This window comes from Brassica napus, chromosome A2 (genome assembly GCF_020379485.1).
Source record: "Brassica napus cultivar Da-Ae chromosome A2, Da-Ae, whole genome shotgun sequence".
Classification (NCBI taxonomy): Eukaryota; Viridiplantae; Streptophyta; class Magnoliopsida; order Brassicales; family Brassicaceae; genus Brassica; species Brassica napus.
The window spans coordinates 2,551,259-2,579,008 of record NC_063435.1 but is presented as its reverse complement, the minus strand read 5'-3'; the positions used below and the strand labels follow the sequence as shown (position 1 = coordinate 2,579,008).

General features: G+C 35.8%; 5 protein-coding genes and 1 pseudogene across 7 annotated transcripts; 4 read left to right on the top strand and 2 right to left on the bottom strand.

The window, feature by feature from the left end:
- Positions 1 to 1,016: 1,016 nt before the first annotated feature.
- LOC106380773 lies at positions 1,017 to 4,265 on the top strand (annotated as a pseudogene).
- A 479-nt stretch (positions 4,266 to 4,744) lies between these two features.
- On the top strand, positions 4,745 to 6,709 carry LOC106377794 (probable disease resistance protein RPP1). The gene is made up of 2 exons (XM_048761168.1): positions 4,745 to 5,304; positions 5,683 to 6,709. Exons 1-2 carry the CDS (start codon positions 4,745 to 4,747, stop codon positions 6,707 to 6,709), a joined length of 1,587 nt encoding a protein of 528 aa, XP_048617125.1.
- A 997-nt stretch (positions 6,710 to 7,706) lies between these two features.
- Positions 7,707 to 12,239, top strand: LOC106432500 (nucleolar MIF4G domain-containing protein 1). Of its 2 annotated transcripts, none has more exons than XM_048749305.1 (13): positions 7,707 to 7,845; positions 8,094 to 8,120; positions 8,223 to 8,305; positions 8,381 to 9,167; positions 9,251 to 9,318; positions 9,406 to 9,479; positions 9,560 to 9,656; positions 9,750 to 9,835; positions 9,926 to 10,008; positions 10,098 to 10,222; positions 10,308 to 10,409; positions 10,487 to 10,903; positions 11,178 to 12,239. In XM_048749305.1, exons 2-13 carry the CDS (start codon positions 8,099 to 8,101, stop codon positions 11,562 to 11,564), a joined length of 2,331 nt encoding a protein of 776 aa, XP_048605262.1. In that variant the 5' UTR covers positions 7,707 to 7,845; positions 8,094 to 8,098; the 3' UTR covers positions 11,565 to 12,239. The 2 variants fall into 2 exon arrangements, with proteins under 2 accessions (XP_048605262.1, XP_048605263.1); XM_048749306.1 differs by having other exon boundaries at positions 7,716 to 7,845; positions 8,226 to 8,305.
- On the bottom strand, positions 12,006 to 16,386 carry LOC106432502 (5-methyltetrahydropteroyltriglutamate--homocysteine methyltransferase 1). Of its 2 annotated transcripts, none has more exons than XM_013873343.3 (11): positions 16,226 to 16,386; positions 15,306 to 15,672; positions 15,139 to 15,226; positions 14,755 to 14,882; positions 14,236 to 14,627; positions 13,956 to 14,119; positions 13,765 to 13,845; positions 13,505 to 13,671; positions 13,328 to 13,433; positions 12,948 to 13,198; positions 12,006 to 12,855 (listed from the first exon to the last, which is right to left on the bottom strand). In XM_013873343.3, exons 2-11 carry the CDS (start codon positions 15,653 to 15,655, stop codon positions 12,285 to 12,287), a joined length of 2,298 nt encoding a protein of 765 aa, XP_013728797.1. In that variant the 5' UTR covers positions 15,656 to 15,672; positions 16,226 to 16,386; the 3' UTR covers positions 12,006 to 12,284. The 2 variants fall into 2 exon arrangements, with proteins under 2 accessions (XP_013728797.1, XP_013728798.1); XM_013873344.3 differs by having other exon boundaries at positions 16,096 to 16,289.
- Positions 16,387 to 19,341: 2,955 nt separating this feature from the next.
- Positions 19,342 to 20,141, bottom strand: LOC106432485 (50S ribosomal protein 6, chloroplastic). The gene has a single exon (XM_013873324.3). It carries the CDS (start codon positions 19,797 to 19,799, stop codon positions 19,479 to 19,481), a length of 321 nt encoding a protein of 106 aa, XP_013728778.2. The 5' UTR covers positions 19,800 to 20,141; the 3' UTR covers positions 19,342 to 19,478.
- Positions 20,142 to 24,159: 4,018 nt separating this feature from the next.
- LOC106379216 (cation/calcium exchanger 1) lies at positions 24,160 to 26,233 on the top strand. The gene has a single exon (XM_013819221.3). The coding sequence runs from the start codon at positions 24,267 to 24,269 to the stop codon at positions 26,001 to 26,003; it is 1,737 nt and encodes a 578-aa protein (XP_013674675.2). The 5' UTR covers positions 24,160 to 24,266; the 3' UTR covers positions 26,004 to 26,233.
- The last annotated feature ends 1,517 nt before the right edge of the window (positions 26,234 to 27,750 follow it).

Genomic DNA, 27,750 nt, shown 5'->3' with positions numbered 1-27,750 from the left:
TTAAAATTTAATGCTTTTAAAAAATTTAAACCACTTACATATGTCCATTTGTCAAATGAATTTTAGAACCGTATCTTAAAGTGCCTTTAGAGATTGGATACAAACAAGTTACTTTTCTCAGTGATTGCAAGCCAATGGGTAGATGAGTTGAGTCAGTGGAAAACTGCAACAACCATCAAGACAGTCCGTAACACAGAGATCACCTCTATGGTACATGACATCATAGATCTTAAAAGCACAAATGGTTTTTCCTTTTCTTATGTTTCTAGATCATATACCAATGAAGTTGATGTATTAGCTAGGAATGTTAGAAGTACAATGCAAAACTATATTGTAAAATGGTTATCTTGATCAATAAATGAAAACGTTGACCAAAAAAAAAGCGTAAACGACCGAAAACATATATACAATCTGCGCCACAAAAAATACCCATTACCCACCAAGAAGATATCGGACTTTAGTAGAGATGGTGAACCGATCAGATCTTTTTCATTTTTGCCGGTTGCACCCAAAAATACTCCATCTGTTTTATGAATATAGAAGTTTTACATATAAAAATAAATTTACACTACTAAAATAGTCATGTTCTAGTATTATAACTTCAGAAGAATTCAATTTAATTCAATAGTAACTGTTTCAATTAATATTGGATAGAAATGATAAACAAATTCAAAATTTACATTGAAAATACAAAACCTGCGAATAGAAATTTCAAGATTTATATTTTCGTGAAACAGAAAGAATATAAATTGTCTTAAACTGTTGTGAATAATTTATACTATTATTAAGTAAAAATATGGATTTTAAATACCATTAAGTAAAGAGTATGGAATTTACTTTTTATGAAACCAGTGAAATTCTTAGCGGTAATTGTCTGTTAAAAACGTCAGTTGTGAATTCGTTGAAAATGCCAACTGTGAACGTGTTGAAAATATCAACTGTGAATGTGTGTTGAAAATGTCATACAAGACTTTGTTTTCTATATACATGCAATCGATGAAGTTTTAGTTCAATGTATCTAGCAAGTAGCCTTTTTAATTTGTATGTTCTTTTTTTTTTAGTATGAATCAAATAAGCTTTGTAGACGCCGAACTTGTTTCTCAAAAATATTTCTAGAAAAACATCGTAAAATGGCTTCATATTTTGTCGTCAATTGAATTAACACATTTCCTTATTACATAAGTTAGTGGTTGAGAGACAAATTTAAAGGATAACTCTTTTATGGCTTCTTCTTCTTCTCATCCTAGGAGATACCATGTGTTCCCTAGCTTCTGCGGGGAAGATGTACGTAGGAACTTTCTAAGTCACTTTCACAAGGAGCTGCAACTCAACGGAATAGATGCATTTAAAGATGGTGGAATCAAGAGAAGTCGGTCCATATGGCCTGAGCTTAAACAAGCTATATGGGAATCAAGAGTTTCCATTGTTGTTCTCTCCAAGAACTACGGTGGTTCGAGCTGGTGCTTGGACGAGTTGGTAGAGATCATGGAGTGCAAGGAAGTTTCTGGACAAACAGTGATGCCGATTTTCTATGGTGTGGATCCAACTGATGTAAGAAAACAGTCTGGAGATTTCGGAAAGTCTTTTGACACGATTTGTCATGTGAGAACAGAGGAAGAGAGGCAGAGATGGAAGCAAGCTTTAACCAGTGTTGCTAGTATCGCCGGCGACTGTTCTTCAAAATGGTTCGTTTCATCAATATTTCAAGAATTGCAAACTTATTATGAAAAGTACCCCTGGGCATCCGAACCGATCCGAAATAGACGGGTTGAGATCAGTTTTTATTATGGTCTTTTTCCCATATCTAATTCCCGTGGGTATCGGTTCGGTTTCTACCAGAACCCAATCTGAATACTCGAATGCCTAAGCCTAAAGAATAGTCTATACTAAAGAGATGTGTTTTTTTTTTCATTTGTTTCAGGGACAATGATGCGGTGATGATTGAAAGGATTGTCACCAATGTTTTGCAAGAGCTGAATTGGTGTACACCCTCAAAGGATTTCAAAGATCTAGTTGGATTGGAAGCTCATGTCTCAAACTTGAACTCAATGTTATGCCTGGACACTAATGAAGTGAAGATAATAGGTATTTGGGGTCCTGCTGGAATCGGTAAGACCACCATTGCGAGAGCTTTATACAATCAACTTTCTTCTAGTGGTGATGAATTTCAGTTGAATCTTTTCATGGAGAATGTTAAGGGGGTTCAAATGAGAAAAGAACTCCATGGTTATAGTTTGAAGTTGCATTTACAAGAAAGGTTTCTCTCTGAAATTTTCAACCAAAGAACTAAGATAAGCCATTTAGGTGTTGCACAAGAAAGGCTAAAAAATCAGAAAGCTTTGGTTGTTCTTGACGATGTTGATGGATTAGAGCAGCTAAATGCATTAATAGATACAACTGAATGGTTTGGTTATGGAACCAGGATCATTGTCACTACAGAAGATAGACAGCTTTTGAAGGCTCATGGGATTAACCAAGTCTATGAAGTTGGTTATCCATCTCAAGGTGAAGCCTTCAAGATCTTGTGTAGATATGCTTTTGGAGATAACTCGGCACCAAAAGGGTTTTATGATCTAGCTACTGAAGTTACCAAACTTGCTGGTGATCTACCTTTAGGTCTCAGCGTTCTAGGTGCATCTTTGCGAGGGTTGAGCAAAGAGGAGTGGATAAACGCGATACCACGACTTAGAACTAGTCTAAATGGGAAAATAGAGAAACTGTTAGGAGTATGCTATGATGGGCTAGATGAGAAAGATAAGACTCTATTTCTTCATGTCGCGTGCTTGTTCAATGGCGAGAAGGTGGATCGTGTGAAGCAGTTGCTTGCTAAGAGTGCATTGGATGCAGACTTTGGACTTAAAGTCCTTGTGGACAGATCTCTTATACATATATATGCTGATGGATATATAGTGATGCATTTTTTGCTACAACAAATGGGTAAAGAAATCATTCGAGGACAATGTATCAACGATCCTGGAAGACGTCAGTTCCTAGTCGATGCTCAGGAGATCTCGGATGTACTTGTAGATGAAACTGACAAACTGTAAGTGTTGACACATCCATACATTCCCTACTGATCACAAAATCAACTTTAGTTCAAATATTATGTTAAACTCGTGTTAATTATTTCTTCAGATACGGGTGCAGTACTTCATTTATTCATTAACATATTAATTAGCTATATTTTTTCTTTTGGTACATTTGCAGGGTACAAAAAATGTTTTAGGCATATCCTTAGATATGTCCGAACTCGATGATGAAGTGTATATAAGTGTAAAAGCCTTCAAGAAAATGACTAATCTCCAATTCTTGAGGCTATACAATCATTTTCCAGATGAAGCAGTCAAGTTGCAGTTACCTCACGGCTTGGATTATCTACCACGTAAACTAAGGTTACTACATTGGGATTCATATCCGATAAAATGTATGCCCTCTAAGTTTCGTCCTGAGTTTCTTGTTGAACTTACTCTGCGAGATAGCAAGCTTGTAAAGCTTTGGGAAGGTGTTCAGGTATGCTTCTTATATCAAAGTGTCATTCAAAAATCCTGTGTTACTTTAAAATTTTCAATATAGTTATATCATTGTGTATGTGCATGTTTTCAGCCACTGACAAGTCTCACGTATATGGATTTGAGCGCATCCAAAAACATCAAAGACATTCCGAATCTCTCAGGAGCAATGAATATGGAGAAACTGTATCTCAGGTTCTGCGAAAATTTGGTCACAGTTTCTTCTTCTTCTCTACAAAACCTTAATAAGCTAAAAGTCTTGGACATGTCTTGTTGCACAAAACTGAAGGCTCTTCCGACCAATATCAACTTGGAATCCCTCAGTATCCTTAACCTGAGGGGATGCTCGAAGTTGAAGAGGTTTCCGTGTATTTCAACGCAGGTTCAGTTCATGTCTCTTGGGGAAACTGCGATAGAGAAAGTGCCTTCATTAATCAGGTTATGTTCTCGTCTAGTTTCATTGGAAATGGCGGGATGTAAGAACCTGAAAACATTACCTCCTGTCCCTGCAAGTATAGAGATCTTGGACTTGTCCAAGACAAGAGTTGAGTTCATATATGTTGATCATATGCATATGCCTTTTATTTGTTTATTTGGAGATCGTTGTTAGAAGTCCTACTTTGAGTTGGACTATCTTGTATGCTTTCATACTTCAGATTCTTTCTCAGCTTACTCAGTGTTCCATGTTCCTCTGAGGCGTGTTGATATATGGAAGACAGATTGGATGATGAATTTATCACTGACCTTCTTGACCTAGTTTTAAGTAGTTGCTAAACTTTAGAATGAGCTAAAGGAATGAGATAGTCCCATAAACCATAGGTTCCATTTTCCTTACATTAAAAACATTCATGGATAAGTAAGTGATTCATGGTAACAAACAATGTACACAACTAAAGTTGACTAAGTCCTTTGGAATGTTTTTCTTTGTTATATATATATATATATATACAAGCGAATCATTCTTTATGATGTAACACTTTGGCCAAACAGAAAAATAAGGGAATAAATAAACACAAACTCTCTCTTTTCTTGAAAGTTTCTGAACGTGCAATGTCATATTTTATTGAGTAAACATAAGCTTAAGTTTGTGAACGTGTAAACACGATGATTATCAACTAATTTTACGCGCTCTTATATTGTTATGTAGAGGCCATTTGCATAGGCAGGACCCAAGGGCAAAAGTCTTCTTTAACGATATTATTGTGTTCTCAATAGTCAAAATTACCAAAAAAAAGATGTTGAGAGGAATTTTCAAGTCTGTCTTGGGAGAATCAAGAACAGATTGCAACTCTCTTCACCCTCTCATCGCTGCTTCTTCTCCTTCCTCTTCATCATCATCATCATCAACACGTCAATACAGCTACGACGTCTTCCCAAGTTTCTGTGGACAAGATGTCCGGAGAAGCTTTCTCAGCCACTTTCTTGAAGGGTTGAAAACCAATGGAGTAAACACGTTCGTAGACGACGGGATCATGATGAGCGGATCAATAAACTCCGAGCTCGTGAGAGCTATCAGAGAATCAAGGATCGCCGTGGTGATCCTCTCGAAGAACTATGCCTCCTCGAGTTGGTGCCTACATGAGTTGCAGCTGATCATGGATTGTAGGGCTTCTTTAGGACAAACTGTGATGACAATATTCTACGACGTGGAACCATCTGATGTGAGAAAACAGACCGGAGATTTCGGAAAGGCCTTTGAGGAAACTTGTAATGGCAGTACAGAGGAAGAGAAGAAGACATGGAGACAAGCGTTGACTCAAGTTGCCCTTATCGCTGGGGAACATGTAACTTCATGGTACTGTTCTAAACTTTCATAAAGTACAAATTCACTATGTAGTCCTTGTTAGGAAGAATAATACATGTATTGATCATTTAGTAATGTTTTAACCCTTATAAATCTCATACCCACCATACCTGCAATATTGGGGTATTTATTTTGAATGAATGTTAAATTTATTCAACCCATAAAAAACTTTTTTACAAATAATGCATCTTGTATCTAAATGTATTTTGAAGGTACTACAAACTTATAAATCCTCTATCAGCTTGAAGCAAACCATCTCGCCATCACCTCGTCATGATATTGTATTTATGCATGGTTACGTAACCCACTATTGTCCTTGTTTTCATGTCAAATCAATAGTGTTCTAACTTTTTGTGTATCTTTTCTTAGGGCTAGTGAAGCGCAGATGATCTCAAAAATCGTCAAAGATGTTTCTAACGAGTTGCCATCAACCGATTTTGATCGGTTGGTTGGAGTGGAAGCTCATGTAGCAAAGCTGAAATCGATGATACGCTTAGATTCCGACGAGGTGAAGATGGCGGGCATTTGGGGCCCTGCAGGTATTGGCAAAACCACAATAGCTAAAGCCTTATACAACCAAGTTTCCAGTAACTTCCAACTCAAGTTTTATAAGGAGATCTTTAAGGGAAAGTATGAGGTGCACAACCTCGAAAGATATGATTTGCAAAATCGTTTGAAGAAAGAGTTACTATCTGGAATTTTAGATCATAGGGACATGAATATACCTGACCTAGGTGAGGCAGAAGAGAGGTTAAAGCATCAGAGAGTCCTACTCATTCTTGATGATGTCTTTCTTCATGATCTAAAGGGTTTGAGAGATGTAATCCACGGTCTTAGGTATGGAAGTAAGGTTATTGTGACCAGTGAAGATATAGATACGTTAAGAGAATGTGGGATCCACCAGAACCAGACATACAGAGTTGCTTTTCCATCAAGCGAAGAGGCTCTTCAGATAATTTCATACTCTGCATTTGGACAACGCTTTCCACCAAGAAGTTATCTGGAGCATGCAGATGAAGTAGCTAAGCTTGTCTCTCCATTTCCACTTGGTCTCAGAGTCATTGGTTCTTCTTTGCGCGGAAAAAGCAAAGATGAGTGGATAACTGCACTGGCTAAGCTCAAAACTTGTCATGGGGACAAGGATGTAGAAACAGCCATTAGATTTGCCTATGAAGGGTTATCTGATAAACAAAAAACTCTACTTTATCTATTGACAGATTCAATAAGTTCGGGTGAGAACGTGAACAATGCCATATTCTCACTTTCACAGAGTGATTGGGATGCTGAGAAAGGGATTCAAACTCTAGCTGATATAGCTTTCATCTCTATATCCGGAGAAGGAAGAATTCTGATGCACTATTTGGTACGCTTAATGTCTATCAAGTTAAGTTTGTAGTTAGAAAAAATTAAAGGTTATACTTAAGATTCTATCAAAACAGTATCTGAACACATTACAGAAATGAAAGTCTATGCACTGTGTCAAGTGTTTTCCTTCTTACATTATGTTTATCTTCTTAATGTTAATGTATGATTCACTTCGCATCCCAAGAATGACCAAACACTTTTTTATGGATGAGAATGCGTTAAATGGATTTTAATATAAAAGATTCATCACAACTTGCTGAAGCTATCAGAGGTAGGCATGGACACTATACTTATCATCCGGCTTGTACTTGCTATTTACCTCGGATTCGAAGCAAGTATTTGCTATGATCGACTAAGTCGAGTAACAAGTAATCGGCTTTTATTACTCACAAATACAAGTATTTAGATAATTTTATCTTTCAACTACTGACTATGTTACTTGGTATCTATTACATTAATTAGCAAGTTAAAATTTGATGAATTGCATTTCCATCAAAACTCAAAGAATTGTGTATTTTAATTTCAACAAAACTGAACTATTAGGCCAATACTAATTAATTTTTAACGCTAATTTATTAAGAAACTACAGTTAAATATTACATACACAATTGGACAACTGATAATACTATCTGCTTTATAAGAATCTGTCTAACTACAACACCAGACCAGTCCAATATCTCTATCTGACCAGGGTGTGAACTAACACTCTTAAATTTAGTTCAGTGAAAATTTGATGTTTATATTAATGGAGCCGTAAAACTCTGTGTTTTGTTTAATCATAAACAGTCAAGTTGATATTCACTCTCCTTCTTCACCTTCGCTAATCTCTATTTATTTTGAGTCCAGCTTTACAAGTCTTTAAATTCTAGGCAAGTGCTTGGTTAACCAATTACTTGCCAAACAAGTACAATTGTAAGCCAATATTTATTTTGTTACGTGCCTTGTGCCCTTGCCCAGGCCTAATCAGAGGATTTTAGGCCCAACAACTTCGCAGGCTTTGTTTCGTTAAGATTTTAAAAATTCGACAAAAACCCTAATCTATACAATTTTCAATTCCTGCGTTCATCGACTGGGTCGGAAAAAAATCGATCCTTCAAGTTTTTAATTTTGTTAGAGCAAGCGAGTGCGGAGAAGATTGAATTTGAGAGTCCACCTTACACTGCTCAAGTAATGATCCATCTTGTGCAATCATACGTTCTGCTTTTAATGTCTTAGACGTAGTTTGATCCTTCTGTCGGAATCGCGAGTCTTTAAGGTTCCAAAGGGCTTAGTAAAACTAGGGTCTTGCTAGAATCTTCATTGTTATAGATGCTTGAAGCTTATTCAGTAATGTCGTGTTCTGTTACTTCTGTGCTTCTGTCGTGTTCGTATTCAGAAAGCGAAAGTTCTAATTTTTCTTCTGTTGTTGTTTGTAGAATCTATGGCTGGAACAGATACAACGGGTAAGCTGATATATTCTCTTTAGTAATGATCTTAGTATTTTTTTCTGCTCGAGCTATGTTTTTAAAGAATCTCGTGTGCTTGTTTTTTTTTTTGATGATCAGCAGGGAGCTCACGTCATGAAAAGCGTAAAGAAGCTCGCTTGCAGAAGAACCAGAAGAAGCATGAATCTTGGCTTCAGCGTCAGGTATGTGTGAATCTTTGTTTTGCTATCTACAGTTTAGTTACCAATTCATGATTTGTTGATTTTTCTGGTTTTCAGAAGTTGCAAAAGGAGAAGCGAGTATCAGCATCATCATCAGTTCAGACAAAGACTGATGACGTGATCAAGTCTGAAACTTATAAAGAAGCTCAACATGTGAAATCAGTTAGTCCTGGTGGAAACAAGGTTGATAAAAAGTCTTTTACACAAAAGAAAAGCGAGCATAGAGTCAAACCAAAGGAGAAGAAGATGCAAAGAGGACACAAAACGAAAGATCTAAACAAACCAAGGAAGAAGACGAAGTTCGAGGAGTATCTTGAGATGGAGACACAAAGCGCTTCACTATCTCGTGAGCAAGATGCTGAGCTAGAGAGGAAGCTAGCAAAGAAGCTCAAGGTAAAGAACGGGAAACTAAGAGGCGTGGATGATGGTATGAATGATTTGTTCGAAGGGCTTCCATCTGTATTGGATTCTATGGAATCTGAGCTTGGTGATTCTCGTAAGAAGAAGGGTAAGAGAAAGAGATCCGAGGAGAAACAGGACTATGAGGAAGATTTTGAGCTTGGAGAATCTGATTTTTCTGATGAGGATAGTGATGAAGAGCCTAAAAGAAAAAGAGACCGTAAACACCGTAAGAAGAAGAAGTCTTTGGATGAAGAGGTAGAAACTCATCCGATGGAGATCACAGATGATGGTGAGTCAGAGACTGTTGAGTACGACGAGAAAGTAGAATCTCCTCTGCAGAAACCTAATCCTGAGAGCAGCGTCAAGTATGTTGCTCCTCATTTGAGATCTCAGGCCAGAAGCGAATCTGAAGAACAAGCTAAATTACGTACACGAGTGAAAGGTATGGCTAGCAAAAAGGCTGTTTAACCTTGTGGTGTTTATAGTTCTGTAACCTTAGTTTGACATGCTTGGTATGTGTTACAGGTCTTTTAAATAAGATGGCTGAATCCAATGTGGAGTCAATAACCGCAGAACTTTCCACACTCTATCGCGTAAGCTTAAATACCGTTACACAGTTCAAAATTGCTTCAGTTTCTATTCTGTTACTGTTCTTACATGGTAAATATTTGCTAATGCAGAGTGTTGCGAGAAGTGTGTCCTCTCAGATTTTCTGTGAAGAGGTTTTGGCAACTTATGCTAGAGGCAATGAACAGTTAATATCTCTACACCTCTCTATAGTTTAATGATTAATAAAACGATTGATGGCTGAATAATTCGTCTTCCTTGTTGAAGGTACGGTGTATTTGCTGCTTTTATAGCTGGCATGGCTTGTCAAGTTGGAATGGATTTCAGTGCTCAGCTTATTGCTTCACTTGCTAAATCTTTCGAGGTATGTCCCTAAGTCTCTCTGCATAGTATGTTTCCTCCTCACCATCTTGTTTGAAATACTGCAGTAGTTACGTATCATCTTATCTGTTTTCAGGATGAATACCAAAAGGAAGATAGTCTCTCTTTGAATGGAATCACTCTTTTACTTTCTTATCTCTGCTTATTGGGAGTCTGCTCCAGGTAAAGTTTTCTGCAGCTACATATATGCTGTTTACTTTATTTATGATTTTTTTGTGGGACTGAATGTGAAGTTGTATATTTGTTTTGCAGTGATCTTATTTATGATTTCTTAATGACATTGGCGAACCGGCTGACTGAAGTTGATGCCTGCACTATTCTAATTGTTTTAGATAGTAAGTTTTATTACTATCCTTGCTTAGTCATCGTAGTTGTTTTAACTTCTTATGTCACATTACTAAGTTCTTGTTTATGTGTTGAATAGGCTGTGGAATGAAGATAAGAAGTGATGATCCTGTGGCTATGAAAACCTTCATCGTAAGCATCCAGAACAAGACGAATGAAATTAAAACCTCCCCTGATTGCAAGACTGATATAAATAAGTTCACGGTAAGCGATCTTCCAAAGATTCTCTTCTCAAAGAAAATGTCTTTGTTATGATAGTTAAAGTCTTTTCTTACTTTGGATTCTTCAGATGGAAAAAATGCTTGAAACCATTGCTGCAATCAAGAACAACAAGTTGAGAGCCAAAGAGGATTCTGTCCAGAACACAAGGGTAAAGAAGTGGCTTCAAAAGGTAATGTGATCCATGGACCTCAGCTTCTGCTTCTAAATTAATAATATTGATTCCCTTTTTCCTTGCTATTTGCACAGTTGAGAGTGGAAGAAGTGCTATTAAGAGGGCTCACATGGAGCAAGCTGCTTGACACCGAGAAGAAGGGCCAATGGTGGTTATCTGGCGACTTGGTGGTTAAAACAAACCACGCAGAAGACGTAGCGCAAACAATGGACGCTGAGGTTGTTGAGGCCCAGAAAATGTTAAAGCTAGCTGATGCACAGAGGATGAACACAGATTCAAGAAAAGCAATTTTTTGCGTGATCATGAGTAGTGAAGACTACATTGATGCATTTGAGAAACTTCTTAGACTGGATCTTCCAGGAAAGCAGGACAGAGAGATCATGAGGGTTCTAGTTGAATGCTGTTTACAGGAGAAAGTGTTTAACAAGTACTACACTGTTCTCGCTTTAAAGCTGTGTGAGCACGACAAGAATCATAAGTTCACATTACAGGTACTTTGTCTACTACTCCCTCCGTTCCATTAAGATAAAGGTTTTTAAAAAGAAATTGTTTCGGAAAGATAAGATTTTTATGTGTTTTTATGAAAAAGTTGTAAAACTTCAAAAAAATTGTTTTTTAATTACTATTGGTTAAAACTTATCGAAAACTGATAATTACACAACAATATATTTAGTATAATGATTAAATGTGTTTTCTTAGTCTTTGTGGAAAGTTCGATTATGTAATGATTCTTTTCTCTTATCATTCTTTGTTGGTTTTATGCAGTACTGCATCTGGGACCATTTCAAAGAACTAGAGACAATGTCACTTCAGAGATCAATGCATCTGGCGAAATTTGTGGCGGAGATGATTGTTTCATTCAATCTTTCTCTAGCGGTTCTCAAATGTGTAGACTTGGCAAATCCAGTGCAGTTGACTCCGAAGAGAATCATGCACTTTCGAATGCTGTTCGAGGCCATCTTTGAGCACACTGAGAAACTAGTGTGGAACTTGTTTACTCGTATAGCTGTGAATCCGGACTATGAAGCTCTAAGGGATGGCATCAAGTTTTTCATGAAGGAATATGTTGTGAAAGCTAATAAGACGATCTATGGGAAATTCAGGAAAGCCAAAGAAGCTCTTAACAATTCAGATGGATCGCTGCTCATGTGATTTTGTTTGCCATGCCTTGGGACATCAGTTTTGCGCTCTTATGAGTTTTACTTTGATTATGTCATTGTCTCTTACGTTGTACACATTTTTGTTTGACTGAGACTAGTTTTGTCTAGCTTTTATTTAATGTTTCCAAGTTTAAGGATCCCAAGTTTTATCAGCTTCAATAAAAACTTGTAGAAACGGATCAAAGTTTATATTTGTTTTTTTTTTTTTTGTCAACTTGAAGTAAGGGTAAATCAAAAGCTCCAACTCATAAATCATAACCCTGGCAAAGATGATTCTCTTGTTTAACTTCTGTCCTAAAATGAATAGAGTTCCGACAAAGCTACAAGTGCAAACTAACCAACCTACAAAAACAGCAAGAGACAACTCCGAAAACACAAGGCAAAGATCAATCTCTAGATGCCCTGGAATATCTATTCGAAACAGTTTCCATACTTGGAGAAGAACCAATCTTTATTTCCTTTCAATACCCCTTAGAAAAAAAGATATGTTTCATCAGAGAAATGAAGGATACAAAACGAGAAACACAAAACAAATCCAAAAGATGCATATTCTCAACTCTCTCAGCAAGAGGTGAAACCATATGCATCAAAACCTAACTTCGACTAAATATTTTTTAAAAAGGTAATTTAAACCAAACAAAACACAATCCATCATAGAGAAAAAGAACTCAGTATCCTTCCTCAAATCATTCATCTCTTTTCAAGCTTTCCTTCACTTGGCACTGGCGAGCTGGGAGCGGATGAGCTTGGCCGCATCAACCATGTTCTTCAGGGCAGGCTTAACTTCGGTGTACTTACGGGTCTTGAGACCACAGTCAGGGTTAACCCAAAGGATGTTCTGCTCAAGAACAGCAAGCATCTTGTTCACCCTCTCTGCGATTTCCTCAGTTGATGGTATTCTTGGAGAGTGGATGTCGTAGACACCTGGACCAATTCCAGCACCGTACTTCACTCCCTCACGGAACACAGAGAGAAGCTTCTCATCAGATCGGGAGTTCTCGATGGTGATGACATCAGCATCCATGTCGATGATGGAGTGTATGATGTCATTGAAGTGGGAGTAGCACATGTGGGTGTGGATCTGGGTGCTGTCTTGGACGCCACAGTTGGTGATTCTGAAGGAGTGAACAGCCCAGTCCAAGTAGAAAGCGTGCTCGGACTTCCTGAGTGGTAATCCTTCTCTGAGGGCAGCCTCATCAATCTGAATGACACCGATTCCACCTTTCTCAAGATCCTCGACTTCGTCCTTGATGGCCAAAGCAATCTGGTAACAGGTTTCGTGCCTACAAAGTTTTACAAAATATATAGTTTAATGATTTTGTTCTTTCTATTGTTAGCTGAGTATGTTTCAGACTAAGGTTTGTTATGTATGTACCTGGGCTGGTCGTTTCTGACGAAGGACCAGTTAAGAATGGTGACAGGGCCGGTAAGCATACCCTTCATTGGGCGAGAGGTCATGCTCTGAGCCATTGCGGACCAGAAGACGGTCATTGCCTTGGGACGGCTCACATCACCGTAGATGACTGGTGGTTTCACACAGCGAGATCCGTAAGATTGAACCCATCCGTTTGCGGTGAAGGCAAAACCAGACAACTGCTCCCCAAAGTACTCAACCATGTCGTTTCTCTACAAAAACGTTGAAACATGTCTCGTCAGAAACAGTAACAAGGACTAACAGTGACAACTTAGAATTGACATCACTCTACTTCGAGAGTTAAGGAGATTAAGATATAAAATTAGAAGGAAAAAGCTCACCTCTGGCTCTCCGTGGACGAGAACATCAATGTCAAGTTCCTCTTGGAGGTCAACAACTTTCTTGATCTCTTCCTTCATGGCCTTGACATAGTCCTCCTCAGAAACCCTATTAAAGAACAGTTAGTATCATACCGTTTAAGGAGATAGCAGGGATTAAATTTAGGACAGGAGACTAACTTCTTCGCCTTGTACTCTCTGCGAACTCTCCTGAGCTCTACGGTCTGTGGGAAGGATCCAATGGTGGTGGTTGGCAAGATTGGGAGGTTGAGCTTCTTCTGCTGAGCATCGAGCCTAGCGCTGACATTAGTTGCACGACGGTGGTCTGAGCCCTTCAAAGCGGCAGCCTGAGATAAGAATCAGAAAACATCCGATCAATAAAATATAAACAACATAAATCCTTGAACGTGAACATGGCTTCAGTTTGGCCTCAAACTTACAGCCTTCTGAACACTCTCGTTGGTGACTCTTGGGGAAGATCTCCTTGAAGCCAAAGCAGCAGCGTTGGCAGAGAAAAGGGCCTGCAAGAGAAAACAATATTAGAATTCTACTGCTTACCAAATCATTTACATTGCAGATTATTCAAGAATACAGTAAAGACGCGGGTGGATAACATTTCTGTGAAGAATACCTCATCCTTGTGACCAGCCAAAGCCTTGGCCAATGCGTTCACTTCAACGACCTTCTGGGCAGCAAACGCCAACCACGACTTGATTTCGTCGTCAAGCTTGGTCTCGTTCACAAGATCGACGGCGGTGTGGAGAAGAGAGCAGGAGGTTGAGACAACAAGCTTGTCTGTATCAAAGCAGAAAGATAACAGATCAACATTTAGAGCATTTGTTTTTGAGTACTACCGTAATCCTGTCAGGGGACTCGGGTAAAAGACAGATGAATCTAGAAGGACATAATACCTTTTCCAACAACACCCTCAAGTTCCTGCAAGGTGCTGAGAGACGCAGCAAAGTCATTGGCCCAGATGTTCCTTCCGTCAACAACACCAGCGAAAAGGTACTTTCCGGCGGGGAAACTTGACTTGACCAAATCAAGGGTCTTGGTGCCACGAACCAAATCAAATCCATAGGCGGTCACACCCTTCAACGAAGTTAAGGTCTTGTATGCTTCAGCAGGGATATCAGCGAAGTAGGTCTCCACGAGAACGTTCAAACCAGAAAGAGTTGATTCAAGTTCAGCATAAGCTGCGGTAAATGCCTCGAGTTTGTGGCCCTCAAGATCCATAACAAGGACAGGCTCGTCAAGCTGAATCCAGGTGGCACCAGCTGCCTTAAGCTCGGTAATAACTTCCCTGTAGACATATCAAAGTCATCATGTCAGTGGCGTGTTACAGTATCAGTCATAGCATCAAAGACATCGACTCATAGCATCAAAGACATCGACGGCAAAATAAAGAAAAAAACGAAGTAATTTTTTACTTGTAGACAGCGAGGACTTTGGGGAGAAGAGAAAGAAGATCAAATGACTTCTCAACACCCTTGGCAGCCTTAGAAAGCAACAAGTAGGAGACTGGGCCAACAAGTACAGGAACGGTCTCAACTCCAAGCTGCATAAACAACAAACCAAATCAGAACCTATTCTAGGTGTACAAAATACAACTAGAGTCAAATTAATTTCTGACATCTATTCAATCAACCAACTGAAGTTTGTGAATATATATTTTTAGCTTATCAGCATCCAATGTGAAACACCATTCAATGAATCTAAGCTAAAACACTAATCTTCGAACCAAAGCCTATGATCTCCAATAATTATTAATTTCCTAAAAAATGGAAAACAGTGAAGAGTGAGTGATAACGTACAGCCTTGGCCTCCTTGTACTCATTCACAGCCTTGTGAGACGCGTAAGAAAAGTTAACCTCAGGGCCCAACTCAGGGACGATGTAATGGCTGCATCAAAAAAAAAACATCATTAATATTAGTCCAAACTCAAAAAGAGCCTAACTGCAATAGAGAGTTGGAGACTCACTAGTTGGTGTCAAACCACTTGGTCATCTCCATAGCGGGAACAGAGGCGTTTCCTCTAGCCATGGAGAAGTAAACATCAAGCCCAATCTCACCACCAGTGTACCCGTACCTAGGTGGAACAGCACCGAGCATAGCGGTGGTGTCGAGAACCTGGTCGTAGTGAGCAAAGGTGTTGCTGGGGATGTACTTAGTCCCAGCCTCAGACATCTGTTTCCAGATGGCAGACCTGAGATCAGCAGACACCTTCTGGAGATCCTCGGCAGTGCTCTTGCCATCCCAGAAGGACTCCAACGCGAACTTGAGCTCTCTCTTGGGGCCCATGCGAGGGTATCCAACAATGTGAGACGCCATTTCGATTTTTACTTTTACTGCATCAAACAGTAAAAAACAATTCAAGATCAATATAAAAAAAATAATAAAACAAAGGTTCTGAAGGGTAACAGCAGATTGAGCGGTATAACTATGGTGCGATTTTAACAGTTATAAAAATATATAGATATATGGTATATGGAAACATTAGGAGCCAAAGTTTCAAACTCCAAAGTGGCAGATTTAAATATTCACGTGTTAAAAAAAATAAAAATCGAAAAGTAGGTAGGTAGCTTTTTTGTCGTATTATATGAATTGAATTGAGATGATAAGTGAGATGAGTCTACTCCTAAGTAGAAATCAAACGTTTGTCACTACGAGATATTTTTAAGCGGATCTGATCTACTGATCCGGATCCACAAGATCTACAAATCGACCGACACTAATCAAAGCTCAGATCTGTAATCGACGAACTCTCTCACCGTTTAGATCTAAGTGATGAAACTAACCGATCGAGGAGAAATCAAATTCAAATCAACGAAATGAAATGAGAAGGGGAGGGGAGCCTAAATAAGGGAGACGTGGGGAAGCGAGAGAGTCACGGAGACGTACCTCGCGGAGGGAGAATCGGAGAAGAAAGGGTTGGCTACGAGGAGAAGAGAGGGAGAGGACGAGGAAGAAGAGTGGCCTCTGTGACTTTATTTATAGCGGAAACTACTATTGAGAGAGATCTGGTGGTGCTGGATATTTTCGGCAATATTCATTTTCTTTATTTAAACTTTTTTTTTACGGCTGTATTTATTCCCCTGGAATATACCAATTTTAAGTCAAATAAATCAACTGCAGCTAGAAAATACGATTATGCGATACATGTCAATATTTTGATTACAAATTTCTTGTACAGTTGGTTATGTCGATATTTTTATTTGTTAAGTTCACTCAAAAAAAAAAGTTTAAGACAGCAGTAAAGTGAAGTCCAATCATTTTATTAAACGTATTTATAAAAAGTAAATAAAGGGAATTAAAACGTGAAGGGGAGTTGGTGTACGTGGGAGGGCTTCTTAGTAGGAGTGGGTGGTGGCGTGGGACCCACGGAGGTTGGTGGAGATTCACATTTCCACAGTATATACGACGGCGTTTTTAGTGTGACCGCGAAGAGTAGCGACATCGAGGCCTGTTCCACAGCGTTTTTGGAAACCAGGTCGGAGACTGTGACTGAACCTGAGTTTTTTTTTTGATGAAATTCATAAAATTTAACTTATTTAACTAGTAAAAATTTTCAGTTTCTACTATTTTTATCAATATTCAAAATTTTATTAAAATACATATACACATCTTAGTCATAACAATATTACTTTTGGACTAGTTTCAAAAAAATAATAATAATACTTTTGGACTACTGCACATTAATTTTTTTTCCTACCAATGATGTCTTATTTTCCTCTTTAAACTTAAGAAATATTATTTTTGGAATAAAATAAAAATGAAATCTTTAAGAAATATTATTTTTGGAGTAGAAAATGGAGTAATACATTGGAGTAAAATTTTACTCCATTTTGGTGTTGCACCATTTTGGAGTAAAAAATGGAGTAATACATTGGAGATGCTCTTAGTCACCAACTCATCCGTCAAAGTTTCGGTAGTTGAGTTAAACTGGTTAGAGTCAAGGATTTAACTTTTGTTGTTGTACTTATCAATCATCCATCATATTAATTATACATATTTACATACGTGATTATAATTAACACAATTTTTTTTTGTTATAGATCACGATCTAAATTTACCTTGATTTGGAACAAGCTTGTAACAGTGCATGTTAAGTTGTAAGTTTTTCTCTACTTAGAAAATTTCGAACGAGAAAAAAGACACAAACCTCTACCAAAATATTTTAATAATCAAGTGAGCTATACCCTGTACAGTATCATATGATATTTATGAAGGTGTCACTGTTCAGTGAGTATAGTAGTAGGTAGCGGTTAGATATGGTTATGGACCATAATATATAAATGTTAATGTTAAGATTCATAAACAAACTGGTGAGTGGTCTTAATCTTGTTGTTTGGCCACCAAACATTATTTCTTAACTTTTATAAACTTCATCGCTTCCTTTGATTGTTAATTTTTCCTGATCTAATTTTTGAAATTTCTTTATGTTCATTTCATAACATTAAATTTTGCATACTAGTGATGATACACCAGAATTTGACGGGTACAATAATAGATTTCTGTAAGCTATTTTTTAACCCTCAGTGTTCTTAATCCTGCGTTAAAGTTCAAAACCATTCATAAGACTGAAAGTCCATGTTACATAATACATACTATTAGTCTATGAATATAATACATATGCATAGTGGGATCAGTATGTCACCAATCATTAATCCTCGGTCTTATTATTTCACTCAAAAGTTTATCAGTCTAACCATAGCGCACATACACTACTTGATTATTATAAGCTATTTTGCGGGACTTGTGAAAATATTACAAGTTCAATAACCAGTTTGGACATTGTGGTACTGGAAATTGTGTATGTGTATTATGAGTTTTAAAATAATAAACGAAGAAGATGGTGCTGTTGCAAACAGAGAAAACAGTCAACAATGTGCTGCTTTTTTCCTTATCAACGTCAACAAAATGCCTTATTGAGAGGTAGTAATTTGATTACAATATAGATGAAAACCATAGGTTAACTAAATATTTAAATCATTTGTATTATGTGCTAGTTTATTACGACAAATTGTCGATCACAAGATTCACAGCAAATAAATTGAGCAACAGTCACATACTGACTTTAAGTAGCAAGCAAATTGCATATGCATCCTTAAATTTGGTTTGTCGGTGGATTTAGATCTCGAAGAGTTCACACGAGCATTTAATGAAGAAAGACAATTTATTTTCATTTCATTATTTTGAACATTAACGTACTCTAAAGTCTAAACAGCTCAAACGCAAAAAAAAAGGGGGTTGTAGAATGTATTTCAGTATTTGATAAAATGATTAAGCTAATTCGTATGCGTATTGTAAAAAGTTAATACGACCATATTATAAGTTGTATATCTCACATTTTTTTGCCATTTTGAGTTTGGTAAATCGTATAATAAACAACGAATCACAAGATCCAAAAACATCCTTATTGCTGGCTAATAAAACTTTGTAATTAAACTATGATAAAGACTAGCTTTTAGCCATGTGAGTTTATAAAAGCCAAACATACATATACATTATGATTTCACTTGAAAGTTGAAACTTAATCATTTAAACAATTTATAAAGTATAAAGATTCAAAAATGATTTAACATAAATCTCAATCGCAAGGCTTCATATAAACAAGTGAGAGCATGTAATGAAAACGAAAACTAAACATTTGTTAGATAGAGTCCATTCAAAAAATCACATGCTTACACAGCTAGAGTTGAATTGAGTTAACACGAAACTCGATTAAACCGGAAACAAACATTAATACTAGATAAAACCTCTTTGTTTCAGTTTTGACTTGAACTCGATCAGATCTTGATGCGGTTTATGTCTCCCAAATATAGAGAATAGCAGCATAGATGACAATGAAAAGAACTACATTCTCATATATCGAAACTTTATACTACTATTACTGCCCTTTTTCAGTTTTGATTCGACTTATTTTCTCCAAGTGCTATCTTTTCGTTTGGTGTTTTTATCAGTCCATGTTGATGAGCATAGAGCTCCGACATTTAAAACCAAAAACAGAGGAAAGCTTTGGGAAAAAAAAAACTGCAGTTTGTTCCATTCAATACATCGCACATCAGAAGAAAACTGAATCAACAGAAAACAGACAAATAACAAAAGCTTTCAGACAAGATTACAACCAGACCAGCAGATAGATAACTCGTAACTACGCGACGGCGTCCGAAACCAAATCTCCGGCGGAGGTGGCACTACTACCGTCGGATGAAAGAGCGAGAGGAGACCAATCCGGAGGGAGAGGAGGGAGAGGGGCATAAACGGTAGGCTTTCTCTTAATGTCCCAAGGCTGCGTCTTCTTCGGCCTCGTCTTCCTGTGATGTGCCGTCGATTTCTTCTGCGGCCTCGACGAACACTCTATCACCATTCCTAATCCTCCTCCGTTTCCCAGTTTAGGAGTTTGGAATTGGCGGAGAGCCGGAGAAGCAGCGACGGTGACGAGTCCGGTGCCAAAGATCGCGGACACAGACATTAGTGTTTCGTCTTATCTATCTGCTGTAGTGGAAGTGAGTATGAGAGCCTCTAGCTTCAGAGTAGAGAGACACCATATCTTCTTTTATTGCTGGCCTTTTAAAGTTTCTAGATGGGCCGTTCCAATAATGTATAGCCCATAGTTACAACGGCCCATATCTAATTTGCTCTTCTTCAAGCCTAATGTATTGTATCTTCCAAGTACATTAAAAATGTGTAGAGTTGCAAAATATATAAGGGATTGTAACTGTTAACCCTACGACGAATATACTACGAGACCCTAATCCGAACCATCCTAAACTAAAACTGTATTATTATACATTTATTATACACGATATTTACAGATTTCTTAGGTATATTTTCAGTTTTAGTGTCCTAATTTTTTCTAGTACTTACTAATTAGTTCGAGTTTTCGGATTTTTTAATTAAGGTTGTTCGTTTACAGTTTACTGAAGTTTTTCTAACAAATTTGTTTTGTAGCAATTTAAGATTTTTTTTTCTTTGTTTTGTATTTTTTCTGTGTTGGTGTTGTTAGTTTGTCAGTTTTTCGCAAATGAAAAGTATCATATACTAATCGTTAAACCGGTTAATAGTATTCGTTATACTGAAGTCGGGTTAGAGATTATATATCGTGATCGTTTGGCAAAGCGTACAAAAATAAACATTACACAGGATGCATTGACATTCTAGTACATTCATTTATGTTTTGTTGGCTATTAAGCTTTGCCAATCCTGCCAAAGCGATCAATAAATATATCTTGTCCAAACCATTTCTAATCGTAGTTAAGTAACACGCCTAAATTAGGCTTTAAACTAACTACTGTCTATCACCAACATAATTACATTTGAGTTCTCCACTCTCACTTTCCTTCTTTCATTTCCAATTCTTATCTCTTCATCACTTACTCTCATTCATTTCCATGTGCATCCGATTATCACCTCTTGTTTTTGTCTGTCTACAAATAACTATATTGGTTTCTTTATATACACTTATTACTACACATCTACACATCATCAACAGCTCAGCCATATAATTTATTGTACGAGGAGATTCTGTCGGTTAGAGCAAATTAGCGCATCACAAACCTATGATACCCATTGGCCATTGCGTTAGTATATAGTATATGTTTTGCAAACCTTATCCTTATCTTTAATATCGTTGAAATGATAATATACTGATATTAACCTAAACTTTTGTTTTTCTTATAACCACTTTATCAATTGTACTACATCAATTCAAAAATTGTATTAACTTATTGTTATTAATTATGCATGGGATATTGAGTATAGCTGGATGAAATATTTGTTTTGGCTTCCAAATATTAAAGAACTGTTAGGGTTCCAAAATTTTTAATTTATTTTTAGTAAAATTAACGTAAAAATGTTTATTGCTCCCTAAATATCAGATTGACCTAGATATACTGTATATCTAAAAGTAAAAACGGTGGTTAAAATGAATATTCCTCAATAAAATATGAATATATGTCATTTGTAATATGGATATAGTTGTATGTTTTACAGGTAAAGGTGAAGGCCTAATTTGAGCAAATTTCAGCCATGTGGTTGATTTTTGGGGACATTTGGTACATCGGGAAGAGAACCATATGAATCGACTGCTCTCGTGTAATCGTGTTCTTAGCATTATTGCGTTTTTTTTATAAACTATATTTGAATATATAATAAGAGTTTTTATTTGTTTGACAGAAAAAAAGAGTTTTATTTTGTACTACACTGCGATGCCAGCTAGATGAATATACCATGAATCTTTGGATTATTTTCTAATTTTTTTTTTTGCTAAACTGTAAATATCATAAATAAAAAGAGATTCTACAAAAGTATTATCTTAGTTTTGAACCATCTTGTCAAAAAAGTAAAAAAAAGATGGTTCAACATTTTAATCTAGAGACTAAGGACTTATCGAATTTATTCTACAAAAGTATTATCTTAGTTTTGAAGCATTTTGTCAAAAAAGTGAAAAAAAGATGGTTCAACATTTTAATCTAAAGACTAAGGACTTATCGAAACCACATAGCCATAAAATCTCTAAAATTCTTTTTCTTCCTTCTAGAGGTTCTTTTCTAATTCTTGATATTTTAGCTTCCCACCTAAATAAAAGAGCACCGATCCTTGTTGGAATAGAATATCACAAGTATCATGAGATGTGTGACTTTTTACAAGATTGTACGTGCATGTTATTTTTTTAAAAATGTTAGCCGGTTGTTATGATGATATGATCCACGTGCCATGTGCTATAGATTTTTCTTAACTCAAAATTTTATTAAATTATTCGTAATAAAACATATAAATTATAAAAATAGACAAAAAATGATAATATCTCCAGAAAAGATAGCGCAAAACAAAACTGACATATATATTATTAAAAAAAGAATTCTAAAAATTTATTTAAACAAGATTATTAAATCATTTCATTAGACTTAACTATTTATTTGATATTATCTTATATTTCTCTAACTATATAAATATTTTACATAATTTAAATGAACTTATTTATTGTTGTCACATAATCAGTTATATAATTACTCTAACAATAAATCTCCATGAATATTTAACTGATTATTCAAACATGTTTACACATAATTATTACCACGTATAATTCCATTAATAGTATAAATTTTTAGTAGCTTAATTATGTTTAATAAGTATATAATTTGTATTTTAAAAATTTAACTACTCATTTGGTCTTTAGTTCGGTTTTTATTTTCCGGTTCTAAAGATGTAGGACATACTCGATTATTTATGAAATTTTGTTTAATTTAATTTTTTTTTTCAAGTTGGTACGATTCAGTGTACTCAGATAAATATACCTAAACCTATACATTATTTTATATAGAAATTATATAAAAGGAATTTATTTAATTTTAAAAATAAATTCGCGCTTTCTAAGTGCGAACCAAAATTTAGTGTTTTATTAATATACATCGTACCAAATTATGGCATCACAAATAAGTTCGTAGTTTTTTTTTGAGGATTGATTGGATTAATCAAGTTATTACCGATTCAAAATATTGACATGTTTTATTCAAAATATTACTAGGTTCGAATATATAAATGTATTGTAGATTGGAATTTCGTCTTTGTATATTTAATAAACCATTATTCATCTAATATGAATATTCTCTTGAGAGTAGGATATTATAATAGACGGAAAAATATCAGCTATGACTACAAATATACATTCTACTAATATCAATATAGAATAAATATGCGAAATAACATAACTGCTAAAGATGAAAGAGGTATGAATATGAAAATAGGCTAATAACTCATTTTCAATCCTCTCAAATCATGGATAAAATTATACAAAAAGCCGTCGGTTTCCGACAAAAAATAAAAGACGCCGGCGGTCCGAAGTTTATCCCTATGATCTTCTTTTTGTTTGCATCATCTACAAATTTTACGTATATTTACGCTTTAATTAGACGTGTATTATCTTTATACAAGAAAATCAAATCATAAGAACATGGATATGATTGTGTTTCAAAAAAAAAAGAAAAAAAAGAACATGGATATGATTACGTTTGAAAGCCGTGATCGGTTAGGATTACGTCGCAAAGATGTCTCCCTCTATACTTGGCCAAGATTTATCATAACGATCGACCTTTAGGTTTGGACTTTGGAGTTTTCTCCACTTTTATTATTTCTTTCAAATTCTAGTTTTATTAACTATAGATCAACAATCACATGTGTATTTTATCAGGGATATATAGCCATATATAATATACTATTTAGTTTAAGTTTAATACTAAATATTTAGGCGGATAACGTTAGGCAATGTACAGATTTTGATGGCTGTAAAAATACAAAAAAATATGCCAAAAATCCAGAGTTTGATATTTTCATTTTTATTTTATTTTTTGTAGAAACCAAGTATGACCTAAGATGGTATGTTTTTATGAATATTGCTACTATTCTTCGAATATTAAAGTTGATTAATAGATAAGTGCTACATTTTCTACCTTCATACCAAAAAGAAAACATTTTCTAGCTCGTTCATCCTCCTTAATTTACAGTATGTCAGTATTGGCACAAATATCCCAACACGTGTGGTTTACATGACTCGGTGACTATTACGCTAGAAAATTGGACTCCAAGTTGGACCATATACAAAATTAAATTATTTCATTACGAGACTATCTCGTAAAAATCAATAATGGATCAGATTTCATTTTACAAACAAAAAAAACACTTTATCAACTTCGATTTTTCTTCCTTGTATGAATAATTGAATTTAGCCTCCCCCACTCAATTTTTTCTCATAAAAAACAATAGCCCACCTACTCACATCCGCATGAAAAGGAAACTTGTATCTTTTAAAATATTAACCATCCATAAAATGTCACATCAATAGTTATAAATAAATAAAAAAGATATGAAATTTTCATTATATTATCAAAAACTTAAACATCCCTCATTATTGCTCCCACTTCAAATCAATTTGCTTCCTTGAATGGCAAGTCTCTTCTCCTCACCTCTCAGCTCACGTTCTCTCTCTCTTCTAATCAACCTCTTCTTCATCTTCCTCATCTATCTCCATTTCGCTTCACCAAATCCTCCTCCTCACTCAGGATCAATCAAATCTTTAGATTCTCTTGCCGGCGGTGGCAGTGACAGCTGCAGCGAAGGACTCGCAGCCCTAGACGACCACCGTTCCAAGTGTACTTACGTTATATCTCAATCAAAATGTACCCCACAAGGTTACATAGACTATCTCAAGATTTTCTTCTGCATCTTCGGACAGTCCCCTGTGTTAGGCCATCTACTTTTATCCCTCTGGCTATTTGTTCTGTTCTACTTGCTCGGAGACACGGCCTCGAGTTACTTCTGTCCTTCTTTAGACAAGTTGTCTAAGGTCTTGAAGCTCTCTCCTACGATGGCTGGTGTTACGCTTCTCTCTTTAGGAAACGGTGCGCCAGATTTGTTCTCAAGCGTTGTCTCTTTCACTAAGTCGAATAATGGAGATTTTGGGCTCAACTCTGTTCTAGGTGGTGTGTTCTTCGTGTCTAGCTTCGTTGTCGGGACGATTTGTTTGTTGGTTGGCTCTCGAGATGTCTCTATCGACAAGTACAGCTTTATACGCGATGTGGCTTTTCTTCTGGTTGCTCTTTGTTGTCTCGGTTTGATCGTCTTTATCGGAAGAATAACCATATGGGTTGCACTTTGTTACCTTTCTATTTATATCATCTATGTAGGGTTTTTATCAGTTTCTCATTTCTTGGACCGCAAGAAACCTATATCCGATCAGGTTCTTCGTACTAGGGAGGACTTAGCCGAGATGGGCGTCCCATTGCTCAGCTATATCGGTGAGGAGAAGCCGATTCCGCCGCAAAGAGTTACTCAAGAATCAAGAACTCAAGAACAAGAATATGACATTTTGGTTCTTGATTCGCCAAAGAAACAACGGTCTTGCTTCTCGGTGCTAGTGAGCATCGTAGGACTACCTCTATATCTCCCCCGGAGGCTCACAATCCCCGTCGTCTGCGAAGAGAAGTGGTCAAGGCCTTGCGCGGTTGTTTCCACAGCCATCGCACCTGTTCTACTTACCGAACTTTATTGTTCTCATTACAACGGGTCCAAAAGAAACCTAATCATGTACATAATATCTGGACTTATCGGGTTATTCTTTGGTATCGTAGCGTTCTTGACAACGGAAAGTTCTCGCCCACCAACGAAATTCTCACTGGTTTGGCTTCTAGGCGGCTTCACAATGAGTGTGACATGGACATACATCATAGCACAAGAGCTAGTCTCGTTGTTAATATCATTAGGGAACATCTTTGGTATTAGTCCTTCTGTGCTGGGACTAACGGTCTTAGCATGGGGCAATTCTCTAGGCGATTTAATCGCTAATGTGACCGTGGCAGTTCACGGAGGTAACGACGGTGCGCAAATAGCACTTTCAGGGTGTTACGCCGGTCCGTTATTTAACACGGTGATTGGACTAGGCGTGCCACTTGTTATCTCATCTTTGGCTGAATATCCTGGGGTTTACATCATTCCAAGTGACAGTATGTTGCTTGAGACACTTGGTTTCTTAATGGTAGGCTTGCTTTGGGCACTTGTGATAATGCCAAAGAAGAAGATGAGGCTTGATAGGCTTGTCGGTGGCGGCTTACTTGCTATTTACTTGTGCTTCTTGTTCTTGAGAATGGCTAGGGTCTTCGGAGTCCTTAATATCGACCGGTGAATTTTAAGTATTGTGAATGTTTTTAAGTTTTTTTTTTTTTTTTTGCAATATATAGTTATTGTTAAAGAAGAAATTTGCAAATAGATGATAGTCGTATATAATTACTTAAAGTTTTAAGTCTTGTGAATATTGAGAGTGATGGTTATATTTCTTTGTTGCTGAACATTCAGTTTCTGTCAAACTCACTTACAAGGATTATGAAAGAGTATTGGCATGCTCTTCTAGGTTCATTGTTCATGGATTGTAAGTATATATAGTATAGTATACGTCATTCGTATTTCATTTCTACCGCCAGTCAAAACTTATCAACTTTTACAGCATTTATGATTTTTATTTACCAAGACTATTAAAACTATGGAGGTCGAGCAAAGTAATTTTTAAGTTTTTATCGCAAAAATAGCCATCAAAAAAGAAATGACTAAAATATCTCTTTTTTATTTTAAAATTTTTAGTATTTATTTTTTGTTTTTTTTTAATTTGAATCCCTATCCTCAAACTCTCTCTTAATTCAAAACCCTAATTCTAAATTAGTTAATTATAAGATAAAAATATTCATTAATAAAATATTTATAAAAAACTATTTTAGTGACAAAAACTTTAAAAATGATATCCTAGAAAATTTCTCCTTTAATTATATGATCTTCTTATTAACTATTTAACACTTTTTAGCTAAACTAGATTTTTATATTGTACATATGTGTGTTTGGCTGTTTTGGAATACTAATATCAAATCGTTTTTACAGTTTTCAAGGAAAATATTTATAACCGGTCAGTTTAATCTCTAACAAATTGTTTGATATCTAGATATTCTAAGCATATCTCACAAAAATCTTTATCATATTAACTGAAATCATTAAAGAAAATATAATAGATTAAAATTTATCTAGATAGTACTATATATTCCTAAAATCTAAAGTGAAACTATATAGTATATACACACACCTCCAAGGCTTCAACTAAAGCTACGAAATACCATATTCTCACACATACACCTCTCAACATATTTATCCTAATATTTAATGATTTAGATTTTTTTTGTTAAATGACGTGAAATAATATCTATTATAGAATTAGAGAATAACACAATTCTTTACAATTTAATCAAAAAATTTGGAGTATAAACATTAATATTTGTATATATGTGAACAATAATTTGTGGGTCAAGACCTAATTGATGTTTAAAGGTTTTGTACATCTATTAATAAATTACTGATTTTAATTTAATTTATCTACTTTTGCATAAAAACAGCAATACTATACCTAATTCGCTTTACCCGCTAATTGATTTACCTAGTGAAAGTATTAGAATTTTTTGCTTGTACTTGTACTTGATTCGATCAAGTACTTAGTTAGTCAAGTACTTGCCTATATTTTAAATACTTTCAAGTTACTTGGTAATATTTGATACTTGTTTATTTATGTTTATAACTTTTAAATTAAATGTACCAAACCTTATAAGTACAATTAAACATAAAATAAACTTTTTTTTATTTTCATATACTTATAATTTTGTTTAGTTCGTTCAAGTAATTTGATTTAGTACATATATATGACTCACTTGAAATAGTTACATATTACATCAAATACTTAAAAACTAATATTATTTTTGATTTTTATTACAATATCAGCAGTAAAATAAATATTTTTAATGGGTAATACATATTTTAAACCAAAAGTAATAAATTAAGTAATGAGTCAAATATTAAAAAGAAATTGTGGTACTTGATATTTGATTTATATTTGCAAC

Coding starts and splice junctions, on each gene's coding strand:
- LOC106377794 (XM_048761168.1), top strand. CDS start 4,745: ATGTTGAGAGGAATTTTCAAGTCTGTCTTGGGAGAATCAAGAACAGAT. Junction 5,305..5,682: donor GGGGAACATGTAACTTCATG/GTACTGTTCTAA, acceptor ATCTTTTCTTAG/GGCTAGTGAAGCGCAGATGA.
- LOC106432500 (XM_048749305.1), top strand. CDS start 8,099: ATGGCTGGAACAGATACAACGG. Junction 9,319..9,405: donor AACTTTCCACACTCTATCGC/GTAAGCTTAAAT, acceptor TTGCTAATGCAG/AGTGTTGCGAGAAGTGTGTC. Junction 10,410..10,486: donor TAAAGAAGTGGCTTCAAAAG/GTAATGTGATCC, acceptor CTATTTGCACAG/TTGAGAGTGGAAGAAGTGCT.
- LOC106432502 (XM_013873343.3), bottom strand. CDS start 15,655: ATGGCGTCTCACATTGTTGGATACCCTCGCATGGGCCCCAAGAGAGAG. Junction 14,628..14,754: donor AAAGTCCTCGCTGTCTACAA/GTAAAAAATTAC, acceptor ATATGTCTACAG/GGAAGTTATTACCGAGCTTA. Junction 13,199..13,327: donor TCGTCCACGGAGAGCCAGAG/GTGAGCTTTTTC, acceptor ACGTTTTTGTAG/AGAAACGACATGGTTGAGTA.
- LOC106432485 (XM_013873324.3), bottom strand. CDS start 19,799: ATGTCTGTGTCCGCGATCTTTGGCACCGGACTCGTCACCGTCGCTGCT.
- LOC106379216 (XM_013819221.3), top strand. CDS start 24,267: ATGGCAAGTCTCTTCTCCTCACCTCTCAGCTCACGTTCTCTCTCTCTT.